The following is a 15,183-nucleotide window of genomic DNA, read 5'->3' on the forward strand; positions in this document are numbered from 1 at the left end:
AGATGTACGTTCTAGGTTCAGATTGCAATTAATAGGTTTTTCACCTCCAAGAATGTCTACTCCAGCCACATGAGACGACATAGGATTGTCCAGCTCTCTAGAGGATGTTGTCAAGCAATCCTACTCCCCTCTCATGACAATAAAATTTCAAAAGGTCCCTCGGGTTGGTACTGGCTTCACTGAGAAGCACTGACTGGGAGGCGCATAAGCCAAGCTCTTAATGGGAACAAAAAGGAATCCAGAGTGGTGGGAGAGTCCCGAGGAGGAAGAAGGGAAAAGAGAGATGAGGGCAGAGAAGTCAGGCATAGTGAGATACTTAGAGTCAATTCCAAGGGCAACTGAGAGGAACTGTGGGTTTTTCAGCAGGGTAGTGACATGACCTGACCTCAGTGTGGAGGATGACACAAAACACATCATTCTGTGGATTATACTGCATTTTTTGAGAGTTTCACACATCCATTCATTCACTCATTCATTCAACACATAAGGATTGAGAGGTGTCTCAGTGGGATGCATTGCTGTGTAACAAACAACCCCCAAATATAGTGGGTTAACCTAGCAATAATGTGTTGCTTTCTGCTATTCTGTGGGTTGGCTGCACACTTCTGCTGCCTCACAAGGGTTATTCAAGGTGCTGTAATCAGCTGGTGAGTTGGCTGGGGGCTGGGCTCAGCTGGGAGCTCTGGGACGACTGGAATGACTGGGCCTCTTTTTCCATGTGCTCCTTCTTCAGTATGCTCCTGAGCATCTGAGGCCTCTTGATGCACAGGCTCACTTTCACCACATTCCATTAGTCAAGGCAAGTCACAAAACTAGTCCAAGGGGGTGGAGAAACAAACTTCAGTTCCTGATGAGAAGAGCTGCAAAATTGCATTATAGCAATGGAATTTATGGCCATGAAACCTTCTACCTGGCTCTGGACCAGGCCCTGGGGAGACTGCTGCCCCTTTGTGGCCTATATCCTAGTCTGACAGCATGTAAGTCAATAAGTGCAAAAGGCCAGAAAGTGTTGTAAAAAACATCAAATAGAGAGAGGGGGGCTCCTGTACACCAGGCGGTCAGGAAGGGCCTCCTGAGATGTTTGAGCTGAGACCAGAGCATTTGAGCATGCTGCCTGGGGAATTTCTGGGGTTTTCAAGAAAGACACTGTCCTTGCAGGAGCCCTGCTCAGCACCACGGCTCCCGGGGGGGGGGGGGGGGGGGGGGGGGGCGGAGGGAATGATGCAGGCTCCCTGGGGCGGTTGCAGGCCGTGTGAAAGGAAGGGCTCCAGGGGGCATCACCAATGGTATTGGGACAGCATGGCGGTGGGATAGAAGGCAAGGGGCCCTCGGGCCAGACTTCTGTCTTCTCAGGCTCTCTTGTAGGCTGTGTGACACTGGTGATCTCCGGTTCTTCCTGTCAGACACCCCAAACACCCTGCCCCGTGCACAGCACCGAGGAGAACCACAGATTTATGAACGTGGACGGACACACTCCAAAGGGAGGTGCAGGGAGGTGCAGGGAGGTGCAGGGAGGCGGCACGAGACACACAGTTCCCTGAACTGGACGGCCGGGCGTGGGCTCTACTGCAGCCACGGGAAGGTGGGGCGGAAGGCGTGTGCCTCGCCAACAGGCAATGCGAAGTCCTGTGTTTGGAGAGCGTCCATGAATACCCTTCTCTCTCTGCCTTCCCTTCACCTCCCCTTTCCCTCCACCCCTTCCTTTCCTTTCCTTTCTCCTTCTCTCTCCGTGTTTTCCGGCCGTTCTGTCACACCTCCCTCCCACACCACTTCCTCTTCCATTTCATTCTTCCCTTCTCCCAACTCCTCCTCCTCCCTGTATCTTCTCTCCTTCTCCTCTTTTCCCCACTTCTCCTCTCCTGAACTCTCCTCTTCCTACCTCCTCTCTCCTCTCACCCCTTCACCTCCAATCGCTCCCTTCCCCACCTGTTCTCCCTCTCCCCTTTCTCCGGTCCTGCCCGTCCCCTCCTGCCTTCATCCACCTCCACTCGCCTCCCCCACCTTCTTTTTCCCTACCTTGCGCTTTCGCCCCGCCCCTCCTTGCCATCGGGCCCCGCCCCAGCTCCGGGCCCCGCCCCCAGCTCCGGGCCCCGCCCCGCCGGAGGTCACGGGGTCGACGGACGCGCGGCGGCCGTAGCGGCCCCGCCAGTCACGTGGTCACGTGACGCGCTCCAACATGGCGGCGCCGTGGGGCCGCGGCGTCGCTTCCTGACGGGGCGGCGGGGACGGACGCGGCCGGTGCTGGCCGGGACGCCGGGCCCGCAGCCTCTCTCGCCCGCTTGCTCGCGCCGCCCGCCCGCGGGGCTGCCAGCCCCCGCCGGGCCGGGGCCATGCAGGAGAGCCAGACCAAGAGCATGTTCGTGTCCCGGGCCCTGGAGAAGATCCTGGCCGACAAGGAGGTGAAGCGGCCCCAGCACTCCCAGCTGCGCAGGGCCTGCCAGGTGGCGCTCGGTGGGTGAGCCGCTCCGGCCCGGCCCCGCGCCGGCCTCCCCACGCCGGCCGTTATCCCGCCGGCCTCCTGGCCTCCACCTCCCCCGACCTCGAATCCCACCTTCCCGGCCCCCTCATGATACCCCGGGGAAACTGATGCCCTGGGAGCTCGGCACTGGCCCAAGGTCACCTAGCAAGTTAGTGACAAGCTGGTGCTAGCTCTCCAGCCTCCCAGCCCAGGGCTCTTGCCACGACTCCTTGCCGTCCTGTTTCCTGGTTCCTCCCCTCACCAGCCTCAGAAGCAGTAGCCCTTGCCCCAAGTTTTTTCTTTACTTGGTTCTTCTAGTTAGGGTTCCCCACGTGAGCAGAACAGGTGGGAAGAGCTGCTCAACTGGTTTAGGGAAATCCCTGAGGCTTGCTTTCGAAGTCCCGGATTGGAGAATGTTTTCCTTTAATTTGGGGCTCTCCCATAATTCCGTCATATCCTACACTTCCTAGGTAGGTGCAAGAGATCTGCTTATTGCGGGCAGTTCACTAAAGTAGAGGGTGTATGGAGGCAAAGAGACTCGTCTGTTTTATTCACTGCTGGACCCCCTGCACTCGCAGGAGTGCCTGGCACATAGTAGGTGTTGACTGAATGGACCCACAGATTATGGAAAGAGGGAGAGAACTCTAACTCATAGCTAGTTAAACCCTTGGTAGTTGATTACAACATCAACATGTTGTCTTTTACTTTTAAGCATTGAAATATTTATCAAATGCCCACTGTCTGCTAGGCGCTGTTGATGGGCACTGAGGGTACGGTGGGGAATAAGGCAGACAAGGTATTTGCCCTTGTGGCACTTGTACTCTAAAAGGAGGAGCAAAAAAATATATAAGAAAATTATGAGACATTTTTGAATACTGATAAATACTTCTGTGAAAGTAAAACAGCAAGATGTGATAAAGAGGGCCTGAGGACTGCTTTTGATAGGTTGTCAAGAAAGTAATCCTTTCTGAGGTGACATTTGAGCTGAGTCCTGAAAGGCAAGAAGTATCCACCAAGTGGAGTTTCAGGAGAAGAGAGTTCTGGGCAGTTACATTTGCCCACGGCTAGCTTCAAGCTAATTCACCACCCTGATGCCTTTGGTTTGGAATCTGTAAAAAGACCTGTTTTTTCCTAACAAATTGACTGAGTCAATAGAAAATGTGATTTTTCTGTCAAAGAGTTTGAAGTTGCCATCACTTTTCTCGCTACAATTGGTATAAGGTATAGTGCTGGCATTCTTTTCTTGGGGCCTAGGGATGAGCTTGTGAACTCTGCACTGCTGGGGAAGAGGGTCCATGGCTTTCATCCGATTCTCAGAAGGGTCTGAGGCTCCCTCAAGGGTCAAGAACTATTGATGGAGAGGTTGTTGTTGCTTAGATAATCTGGAAACAGATGTTAGTCCTGTGAAATCCAGGATCAATTGGAGGAATTTACTGAGATTTAGATTTGTAAAGCTTTTCTATTCAGAAAACCAAGGCTAACTGTTGGATACTGTTTTATCAGGAATGCAGGATAAGCACTACAAAGCAGTTTGTTAGGCAAAAGCCCAATACTTAGAACTCTATTTTGAAACCTGCCTGGATTCTGTCCTCTCAGTATTACTTTAAGAGTATTGTTGCAGAAATTTAAAAATAGTAATCTGGCAGAAAAGTTTTCATTCCTCCTTGTCAGAAGACTTGACATAAAATTTTCATCAAACTATGTATCACATTGTTGAAACCTACTTAAAAATTACTTTATGGGTCATAAAGGGTCAAAACATTGAGAGCTTGTTAGATATTTTTTGCATCATATCTTTGTTCAGAAGTTCAGATTTTTCCAACGCAAATTGTAGAATGCATGTTCAATGTTTTAGTAGTGAATTGTAAGAAATAGCTGATATATTGGGCGCCTGGGTGGCTCAGTTGGTTAAGCGGCTGCCTTCGGCTCAGGTCATGATCCCAGGGTTCTGGGATAGAGCCCTGCGTCAGGCTCCCTGCTCAGCGGGGAGTCTGCTTCTCCCTCTCCCTCTGACACCGCCCCCATGCTCTCACTGTCTCTCAAATAAATAAATAAAATCTTTAAAAAAAAAAAAAAAAGAGAGCTGATATAAGAAGTAATTTAGCCATAGGTTAAATGAGTAGCCAGAGGTCATGGTGGCTCATCATTGTCATCAAATTGGGTAATATTATAAGGGAACCTATGCACAGTGTTAGTTAAACTGGCCATCTTTTTTAAGAGAGTAATTGTGTCATTGCTTTTAAATAGAAATGGCTGCTTTTATTTATAAGCAATAGAAAACCTATAGCAAAGTACACAGTGATAGTTCATTCTGCATCTCTTGTGCCCAGAATAGCTGAAACAAGCCTATGTATAAGCTTGTGTATAAGAAGTGTTGCAATGTGGCTGGCATTTTAGAGATTACCACGTGTAGATTATCATGAATTTTGATAAGAGGAACCATAAATGACCACTCAAGGTTGAAATGCTTAGATGATAGAGAGCACTTACAGGAAACAGCTGTGATATGATTCTGTCGTCAGTTATAATATTGGGGGAAGGGGTCAGGGATACAGGGACTGCATAGTACAGAGATTAGGAGTGTGTTCTCTGGACTCAAGATTGCCTGGGTCCAAATTGCTTGCCTTCCGCTTCTTATCTTTGTGATCTTGGAGAGGTATTAATACCTTCCTCATTGAGTTATAAAGGTGAAATTAGTTGACATTTCTAAAGAACTTGGCATGTACTAGGTGCTCTGTAAAGGCTTGCTATGGTATTTTATTATTAGTTTAAGCTGTGACAAACCACAGAAACTGAGCTCTCTAATTTGATGTTCTTAACCTGCATTGGTTCCTCGGTCAGGAAGGACTTATTGCTCTGTTTGGTTTGTAGATGCAATAAATAAGAATGTAATTACACAACAGGAGGCTATGTTTATTGGAGCATTAACTTGCTTAAGCTCAACGAAGACAGGGCTTGTCCCTTGTAAAAGCAGTGATGACTGGGATGGACAGGTTTAGAGTAATCTCAGTGGTTTATCTGCACTAAATGCCAAATGCACAGATATGGACTGCCCAATCAGGAGATTGTGTCCTTCCAACCTTTATCTGGAGATATCAGAATAGCCTGTAAGAGGATTCATCACCCAAGGATGTTGTTGCTCTTTACCTTAACGAAGCTTTGATGTATATTAATAATCTTGAGCCTTTCGGCCCTCCATTGGGGCACATACATACATTCTTAAACATCCCTTTCATAACTGTCTTCAGGGCCATTTTCTCTCATGATCCCTCTTTAAATGATAGTACTGTTCTTAAATTCTATGGAGTTTGGAGACTTGACAAGATAATCTGAAGGTTTTTAAATTGAGTATGGAAAAATTTGTCTGGAAATCTGGAAAATGTTAATAACTGAATTGTTCTAATGGTACTCTTCATGTATATATGATAAGAGATTTGATATCTTACTTAATAACAATCTGCACGGAGTGCTAAGCAAGGGCTGAGTGCTCTAATTAGTAGGCATCATTCTTAGTCATTATCAAGAAAATATAAAAATAGTAAACATTTGTTTTCATATGAAATAGAGTGATTTTTTAAAAAAAACAGATTTTCTTAGAGCAGTTTTAGGTTCACAGCAAAGTTGCACAGAAGGTACAGAGAATTCCCATGTACCCCCTGCCCCCACACATGCACAGCCTGTCCCATTCGGTATCCCTCATCAGAGTGGAACACTTATTATCATGATGAAGCTACACTGACACATCATTTATCAACCAATTGAGTCACTTTTTAAAATCACATGTTATGTAATAAGTATTGCTATCTACCATGTACTAAGCTTTCCTATGTTCTAGGCACAATGCCATGTGCTTTACATGCAGTTTAGTTCTTACTATTATTATCCTCATTGAGGCCCAGAGAAGTTGGCCAGCGTAACTCAACCAGTAAGCCATGGATCCAGTAGGGAAAACTGGCAGTCTGACTCCAGAGCCAGATCTTAACCATTTACTCTAGTGCTGTACTGCTTCTCCATACGAAAGTTAGTGTATATAAAATACTCGATGGAGTCTTTAAACAATTGCACTGCATGAAAGTTTTGAAGTTTCATGAAGTAAAGCATTTGGTAAGTAGAGAGACCATATTTTCTGTAGTTGAATTTTGCGGTGTATTTGAAAGCCTCTAGTCAAGAAGATGACAGTTTTTTTTTCTGCAGCTTTTTGCTGCATATGCCTTTGTTTTACTTTACCTTAGGGACTAATGGGGAGAAAGAAATGAGGGTAAAGAGCTTATGTCCCATAAGCTTCATTTGAGTTATGAAGTGCTCTGATTTATGACATCTCTCTTCACCAGCAGTAAACTGCCTTTGATTAATTCTGGAGTTGTGATGTGGAATTGGTGTCTGTTTTTAGGTACCACAGGCAAAGGGAGACCAAGGCTCAGAGAGCATCTTGCCCACATCTGCACAGCCAGGTGGGAAAGAACTATAACACATGCTCTGTCCTGACATAGAGATCATAAAATCCAGGGGCGCCTGGGTGGCTGAGTCGTTAAGCATCTGCCTTTGGCTCAGGTTATGATCCACGGGGTCCTGGGATCGAGCCCCGCTTTGGGCTCCCTGCTCGGCAGGAAGCCTCCTTCTCCCTCTCCCACTCCCTCTGCTTGTGTTCCCTCTCGTCCCTCTGTCGGATAAATAAATAAAATCTTAAAAAAAAAAAAAATCATAAAATCCAGTTTTAGATTTGCCAATCTTGTATATGGGATTTAGAGGCATGGGGGTCATTGGTGATGTTAGCTTGAGCTCTTGTCGTGGCACAGTGAAGGTGCAAACCAGCATGGAATGGTTGAAACCTGTGTGAGAGGTGAGGAAAGAGACAGTGAGCACAGATAGTTGTTTCCCAGAGGTTGGCCGAGGTGTGAAGGGGAGGCAGGAGATGTGGATCCTGGGAGGTTTTTTTCCTTCTTTTTCTTTTAAAGTAGAAAAAAACTTGAACTAGTTTAAATGTCATTGGGAAGGAGCCAATTAAGAGAGTACATTCATAAATCTTAGTTATATATTAATATGCAAAAAAATTTAACATTTACACGTCCATATGATAAACAGTAAATCGCTTTGTCTTCCATATGAGGTTGGTTTTTTCCTAATGTGTTCAAAGTAACTATTCTCACCATTAGGAAGAACCTAAGTACAAAATTTGAAAAATAGTAAAAAATCCCTAAATTGTCATAGCAAATAAAGTAAGGCCTTCTGTTGAAATACAGAATAAAGCCTTTAATTTTAGTAAATTCTGGTGTTTTGATTAGACATTTTGTTTACATGTGCTGCATATTAATGTTTTGAGAAATACCAGGACTCAGGACCTTGACAGATTACTTTTTGTTGAAAAGCTTTATGACGATTCTTCAGGAGGGGGTCATCTGCCTAGAAGCAGCATCTAAAAGTTGGATTTTGATTATTGAAAAGTATTTATTTATTAGTTTGGCAGAAAATTCACTGAGCGCTGAGTTGGAAACTTTGCTTCTTGATTAGTCGTGTGATCCTGGGCTGACAATTTAGCTTCTTTGAGCCTCGGTTTCCTGAAATGATAAAAGGTGGTAATACCTATGTCCCAGGATTATGGTGAAGGATAAGTGAACCAATGCAAGCATGTCACAGACACCTGGCGCCTGACAGCTGACCTGCTAAAATTCAAAGGCACTGGCGTTACCATATTTAAAGGAGAAGGAACTGAATGCTTGCTCTTCTCTGCCTCCCGTATTAGTTGGTTTATGGACATTCTTGCAAGTCTCTGACATTTCGACGCCAGTGAAGCAAGCGGTTGGTTGGATGAATTTAGAGCTCGTCCTGTGCTTGTAAGTCTCAGGGGAGACTCTGTAAGCGGTGCTGGGGAAAACAGTAAGACTATTCTTTATGGAAAAGAGCAGACTTGTGAAAACGTGTACTTAATCAGCAAGTACATGGAGTCTCCTATATAAATAGCTTAGAACTGTACTTAGTTCTCACCAATTTCACCAGGCTTCGGGAGCCTGCCAGGAAAATACTTGACTGTCTTTCCAGCAAGGTTATCTTAGAAAACCTTGACTCATTCCTGGAGTCCTCCTTTAAGAAGCTTCTTTCAGTTTACTGTTTTGGTTGTAAATAAGTCTTTTAGCTTTTTTATTAGGTACTTTATTAAGTTTTATAGATTTGTGGGGAGAATGGCCTTCTTGTGCTATTAAATTTCTTAAATTTTTCCTTGGTCCCAGGGAGTGGTCAGTGCATATTTGTTATTTATATGTTCCTTTTGTCTGTTGACTAAACAAGGGTGGGGTGACATTCATTGAGAAGATATTTATTTGGGTGTCACATTTGGTGTCATGATGTAAGGGAAACAAACAAGGACCCTGTTCTAATGGAGTTTGCAATTAATGGGGAAGAAGTGCATTATTCAAATGATCACATCCTTTGGATCATACTAACAATCTAAAAAGTCCTGTGAAGGAGAGAAACCTGGTCCTGCAGGGGAGTGAACAAAGGGGTGAGGGAAAATTTCCCTGAGGAAGTCTTGAGATCTGAATGATAAATAAGAAATAGATTGGGGTGAGAGGCATTTTAGCAGCATGTGGGAACAGCATGTACGAAGGCCCTGTGGCAGGGAAGAGTATAACTGTTAAGGAAACTAAAATGTCAATTGACAGTTATCTCAAAATAGAAAAAAATGATTAAAAAAAAAAAACGACAAGAGAACCTGAAAGAGGCCACTGTGTGGTCGGAGCATGGTAAATGAGAGGGGAGAGTGTTTGAGAACAAGGTGGGAGGGGTAAACCAGGGCCCACCCCAAGGTTGTCATGGTGAGGAGTTTGATTTTCAGACCAAAAGCAGCGAGACAGCACTGAAGAGTTCCAAACAAGGGAGAAGGCGACAGGATGGCCAGGTTTGTATTTTGGAACAATCACTTGGGCCATTGTGTTCAGAACATTTCAGAGAAAGACCAGAGGGATGGCCCAGGGGCAATGAGGAGGCAGTTACCATATTCCAGGTGAGAGATGTTGGTGTCTGGACTTCAGTGGTGATGACAGAAGCCGGACAAAGAGAATGTATTCCTTACTTGCTCAGAAGGTGAAGCTGACAAAACCTGTTGATGGGTGGGATAAGAACATTGGATAAAGAAGAAGACTGGTACTCACCCAGCTGGATGGATGGTGGTGCCATTCTGTAAGGTGGGAGTGTGGGAAGACCATTTGGGGAGAGGTAGGGGGCAGGAGGTTGATCTGAGTTGGGACTTGATGTGCTGAGGCTCCCCTGCCTTTGAGCATCCAGTCGGACAAGTGGAGTCGTCAGTGGATGGAGGTACAACCTGCTGTTCATGAGGCAGGCCTGGGCTGGAAATCGTGATTTGGGAGTCAGGAGAGCCTCAGTGGCAACTGAGGATGAGGTGGCTTAGGGAGAGAGTGGACAGAGGAGAGGCAGAGGAGGTCTGCCTGGGCTGGAGGAACCCCTGCCTGCCTGTCTGGGCGGGAGGTGGAGTCTGCAAGGGCAGTAGGGAGGACTTGGGGCAAGAAACCGAGGACCTGTGAGAATGCGTGCCTGTGGTGGCAGAAGTAGGGACCATCTCAAGGTCAGAGAGGCCAGTAAGGTCAAATGCTGCAGGGAGGTCAAGTTAGATGGAGAGTAGCAAAATGTCCATCCGATTGAGAGACATGGGGGTCATTGGTGACCTTAACTTGAGCTGTTTTGGGGGTGTGGTGAAGGTGAAAACCAGACCAGAGTGGGCTAAGGCCTGCGTGGGAGGTGAAGAAATAGGCAGTGAGCATGGACAGCTCTTTGCCAAAGTTTGGCTCTAGTGTAAAGGGAAGGAGGAGGAGATGGGGATCACAGAAGGTTTTTTGTCTTACCTTTTCTTTCTTTAAAGGTTGAAACTTGGGAAGGGAGCCAAGTGAGTGAGAGGTTAAATAATGCAGGAAAGAGAAAGGACAGCTTATTCATTCAACAAATATTGAGTGCCTGCTCTCCGCCTAGGAATTCCTAGGTGCTGGAAATTCAGCAATGAACAGAACAGACAGAAGTCTCTGCTGTCATAGTTTATATTCCCTTGGGGAAGACAGATAACAAATGAACTGATAAATAATATGTCAAGGGCAGTAAATACTGTGAAGAGAGATTGGAAAAATAAACCAGAGGAAAGTGAAAAAGTAAAGCAGGTGAGGAGATACAGAATTACAAGGGTGGGGGGGGCGGGGCGCCTGGGTGGCTCAGTTGGTTAAGCGACTGCCTTTGGCTCAGGTCATGATCGCAGAGTCCTGGGATCGAGTCCCACATCGGGCTCCCGGCTCAGCGGGGAGCCTGCTTCTCCCTCTGACCCTATCCCCTCTCATGCTGTTTCTCTCTCTCTCTCTCTCTCTCTCTCTCAAATAAATAAATAATAATAAAAAAAAGAATTACAAGGGGGGGAGGCAGAGATGGCAGTTTTGGGTGGTGAGGGAAGGTGACATTTGAACAGTGCACTGAAGGAAGGGAGGGAGGGCATTCCAGGCAGCAGGAATAGCAATTGCAAAGTCCCTGAAACTGGAACATGCAACAAGCAGGCTGGGGGGCAGGGTGGTAGAAGGTGAGATCAGAGGGATGGCCCAGGGCCAGATCTTACAGAGGCTTGGAGGCCAGGGTCAAGGTTTTGGATTTTATTCAGTGTGAGATGGGAAGCCAGTGGAAAGTTTTGAGCAAAGGAGCAGATGTAATCTGATTTATATTATAAGGGTTATGGATAATCTGTTTTGAGCAGATGTAATCTCATTTACATTTGAAGGGAGTCCTTCTGGCTGCTGTGTGAAGAAAGATATGGGGTGGGAGGAAGGATGAGAGCTGGAGCATCGTGGATGGTGGTGCTGGTGGCCCAGCATGGTGAAAAGTGATCAGATTCTAGATGGAACGGAGAGCATGAAATTCCCAAGAGGCAGATAGGGATGGGAGACTACAGAGGTGGAGGGATTGGACCCTGTCTTCTGGCAGGAGAGAGTGGAGGCTGAGTCCAGAAGTGGGTCAGTTTGTAGGTTCTCTAATGGTAAGTTGCCGAAGTCTTCTTGTGGCAGTTTCTAATCTCTAAATGAGAGAAGAGATGCCAGGAGCATGGGTTGTGAGTAAAGAGGAGGGGTGCTGGGTGCCTGGGTGGCTTGGTTGGTTGGGCGACTGCCTTCGGCTCAGGTCATGATCCTGGAGTCCCTGGATCAAGTCCCACATCGGGCTCCCTGCTCGGCGGGGAGCCTGCTTCTCCCTCTGACCCTCCCCCCTCTCATGTGCTCTCTCTCTCTCATTCTCTCTGTCTCAAATAAATAAATAAGATCTTAAAAAAAAAAAAAGAGGAGGGGTGCTGGTTAGGAGGGGAGGTGGGGTATTTGAGGAGAGCAGAGAAACATGCAGTCGTCTGGACAATAGAGGAGTGGGCTCACCTGGCGAGATTTAGGGTTCCATTTGTGGTTGGTGATTATGGCTCTGTAGCCCTACCAATTTGCCCTGTTGTCAGAGGTCTGGTTGTTAGGTGGAGACAGGTCAAAAGGAGATGGTAGTGTAATCCAAGTTTGGAATTCTGCCAGAAATTAAAGACTGAAGGTCAGAGAGAGTCATGGCTATTGATTGCCTATCATTCTGATAATAGTCCTGCTAATGGGACCCATCCTGGAAACTGAAGAATGGGGAGAGCTGACATGTTGGACTCATCAAGATCTGACAGGCCAAAGAAGGGCCCTTCTGAGAGCAGTTGAGTAGGACATCTGGAAGGAAAGGAGATTGAGGGGATGAAACAGGAAGGAGCTGGAAGTGCCACACTTCTACATAGGGACAAGATTCCAAGTGTGACCAGCCACGGAGCCTGGCTTGGAGCAGGGCGGGGGGAGGCGGGGAGGAGGTCCTCGGAGGGGAAGTTGAAGGAATTGAGGGCAGCCTTGGTTTGTATAGGGGGCAGGTGTGTGGCAGGTCACATGTGGGGGGGAGAGTTGAGGGTTTGCAGGGACGTTGGGGGACTTTGGGCCAATTGACCAGTGATGGCATATTGAGGTTGGTGAAAGTGGCTGTTGGACTCAGCTTGGGAGTAGAGCAGCGGTCAATGCCAAAGTCACTGATGAATGGGGGAATCTGACCCTTGGGGTTCATAGATAGCAGCGATGCCCAGAAAGGACTTCCTAGGAAGATAGTGCTGCTTTTCAACTGAAGCCGCCTCACCTCAGGTCTCCCAGCTTTCCAGCCTGCTCCTTTATGACTGCTAATTGCCCAAGTGGCTGTTGGGAAAGCAATGCCTATTAAAATGTGAAGCAATAAACCAGAGCAGGCATGCCCTTCCATATGCTCCTCTTCCTTCACCCATCTTCCTCCTCTGTCTCATCGTTGAGGGGTTCTGGAGTATCGCTCTGGAGCAGACAGCCTGAGTTATGAATCCTGACTACCCAGTAGCACCTGGTGGCTGTGATGGTGGGCACGTGGCTTCACATGTGTGCCAGATTCCTCAGCTGTGTAACAGTTATGGGAGAAGAGTGCTCTGGCCTTCCTGGGTTGTGGTGAGGACTGAATGGGCACCTACCCTTCGTTTTCTTTTTCCCCTTGGCTCTGCTTGGTTCCACCCATGGCACTAGAGATTTTGCACTATTGCTGGCTCTTGTTTTAAGAAAAGAGCAAGAGGGGCGCCTGGGTGGCTCAGTTGGTTAAGCGACTGCCTTCGGCTCAGGTCATGATCCTGGAGTCCCGGGATTGAGTCCTGCATTGGGCTCCCTGCTCGGCGGGGAGTCTGCTTCTCCCTCCGACCCTCCTCCCTCTCCTGCTCTCTGTCTCTCATTCTCTCTCTCTCAAAAAATAAATAAATAAAATCTTAAGAAAATAATAATAATTAATAAATAAATAAATAAATAAGAAAAGAGCAAGAGAACTGTCACTTGTTGGCCACCTGCTGTAGGTCAGACCCTGCCTTAGCCATTGGTGAGTTAGCACCGGTGACATTCCAAAACAGATAATTTTGGAGCTCAGAGGCCAGCACAGACTCTAGTGAAGGCCTAATTGCTTCAGGTACATTGAACATCTAAACTCTAACAAAGTAACCATGGTTGGAAGGAAACGTTACTTTCTTTCAAGTTTGAACAGCAGTGCCCCTTTGGAGGGGCACAGAGTGCCATGATCTTTTTTTTTTTTTTAAAGATTTTATTTATTTGAGAGAGAGAATGAGATAGCGCATGAGAGGGGGGAGGGTCAGAGGGAGAAGCAGACTCCCTGCTGAGCAGAAAGCCCGATCCGGGACTCGATCCCGGGACTCCAGGATCACGACCCGAGCCAAAGGCAGTCGCTCAACCAACTGAGCCACCCAGGCGCCCCAGAGTGGCATGATCTTAAGCACTGAGCAGAGCCTTGATATTCTGGATATAGATTTCTGCAAGCTTGGCTCCCAGCCTCCTGGGCCATTCCCACAGCCTGGGGGCCTCTACTAGAGGAAGCCACAGCTACTTCCATAGTGGATTCTTGTCCCTAAAGGGAAGGAACCATGCCACAGAGCTCTCTTTAACAGACCCTGTGTGTCACAGCCCTTATGGTCTGTGAGCAAAATACTTGATATTAATCATCTGGGTGTTTCTCACCCATTTTCTTATTTGTGTAGTAAGAGGACATTGGAAGGTTGGCTTGAAGGTTAGAAATTGCCACCTCTAGTGAGTCTAGTTGTTCAGTTTTCACTTCCTAGCTCAGTCTAGAAGGAGTTCTCCAAGCAAAGGAAATTTGTAATTACCAGAACTGTGTTGCTGGGGTAACTAATGCCATATCCAAACCACTGGTTCTCAACAGATTGTAAAAAGGCTGCCCTTTTGGAGATTATCTAAATACATGGCATTCGGTGCAGACTTATTTCAGTGGCCTGCTTTGATAATATGTTGAGCCTGCGGAGCGTAGCATGCAAGAATACATCTGACTGAGGGGCTGGGGGAGAATTCTCTCCATGTCTAGGTGGAGTGTTCTGTTGTTTCAAGGGCACAGAAGCTGTTCTCCTGGAAATAAGATTATCTCTTTGAGGTTGTGATTTGTGAATAATGACACCTTATTTCTGTAAACTTCACTGGGTAGTTGTTATAACCTCCATGGTAAAAATTTTTATTCATAAAAATTATATATGCCTTAGCACAACAATATGAGTGTAGTCAATATACTGAGCTGTACATTTTAAAATGGTTAAGATGGTAAATTTTTAGGTGTGTTTACCACAATTAAAAAAAATTGTAAAAATATATATGCTTATCATAGAAAATGTGAAAAAAAAGAAAAAATAGTCATTCTACTAACACAGCTTTTTGTTCTATTTGTTGCCAGTCTTCTATACGTATTTTTAGACAGTTGAAATATTATTACATGACCATAATATTGTGGTAGCTGTCATTAACATACATTTTGCAGAATGGGGAAATAGCTAGAACATTGGACTATGGGGCCAAAATGCCTAGATTCAAATTCTGGTTCCCCAGTTCCTGATACGTCACAGGAGGCAAGTTACCTAACCTTTCTGTGCCGTGGCTTCTCATCTAAATCAGTGATTCTCAACTGGGGCAGTTTTGCCCCAGGGGACACTCGGCAATGTCTGGAGACATTTTTGGTTCTCCAGAGTGCAGGAGGTTGCTCCTAGCATCCAGTTGGTAGAAGCCAGGGATGTTGCTAAACATTCTACAGTGCACAGGACAGCCCCATGGATTACCTGTTCCCCGGTGTCACATTGTCAGTAGTGTCTTGGTTGAGAAGTCCTGCTCTAAATA

General features: G+C 46.5%; 1 protein-coding gene across 2 annotated transcripts in view; it reads left to right on the forward strand.

The window, feature by feature from the left end:
- The first annotated feature begins 1,793 nt into the window (after positions 1-1,793).
- ARFGEF2 (ADP ribosylation factor guanine nucleotide exchange factor 2) overlaps positions 1,794-15,183 on the forward strand; it is a 96,246-nt gene continuing 82,856 nt past the window's right edge. For both annotated transcript variants that reach the window (XM_045885916.3, XM_045885917.3), the window contains exon 1: positions 1,794-2,451. In XM_045885916.3, coding sequence (XP_045741872.1) covers positions 2,331-2,451 — 121 coding nt within the window. In that variant the 5' untranslated portion in view covers positions 1,794-2,330. The remainder of the gene's footprint in view (positions 2,452-15,183) is intronic.

The sequence above is a fragment of the Mirounga angustirostris genome, unplaced genomic scaffold (genome assembly GCF_029215605.1).
Source record: "Mirounga angustirostris isolate CCGP_5_RB_7025 unplaced genomic scaffold, mMirAng1.0.hap1 SCAF_10, whole genome shotgun sequence".
Taxonomy (NCBI): domain Eukaryota; kingdom Metazoa; phylum Chordata; class Mammalia; order Carnivora; family Phocidae; genus Mirounga; species Mirounga angustirostris.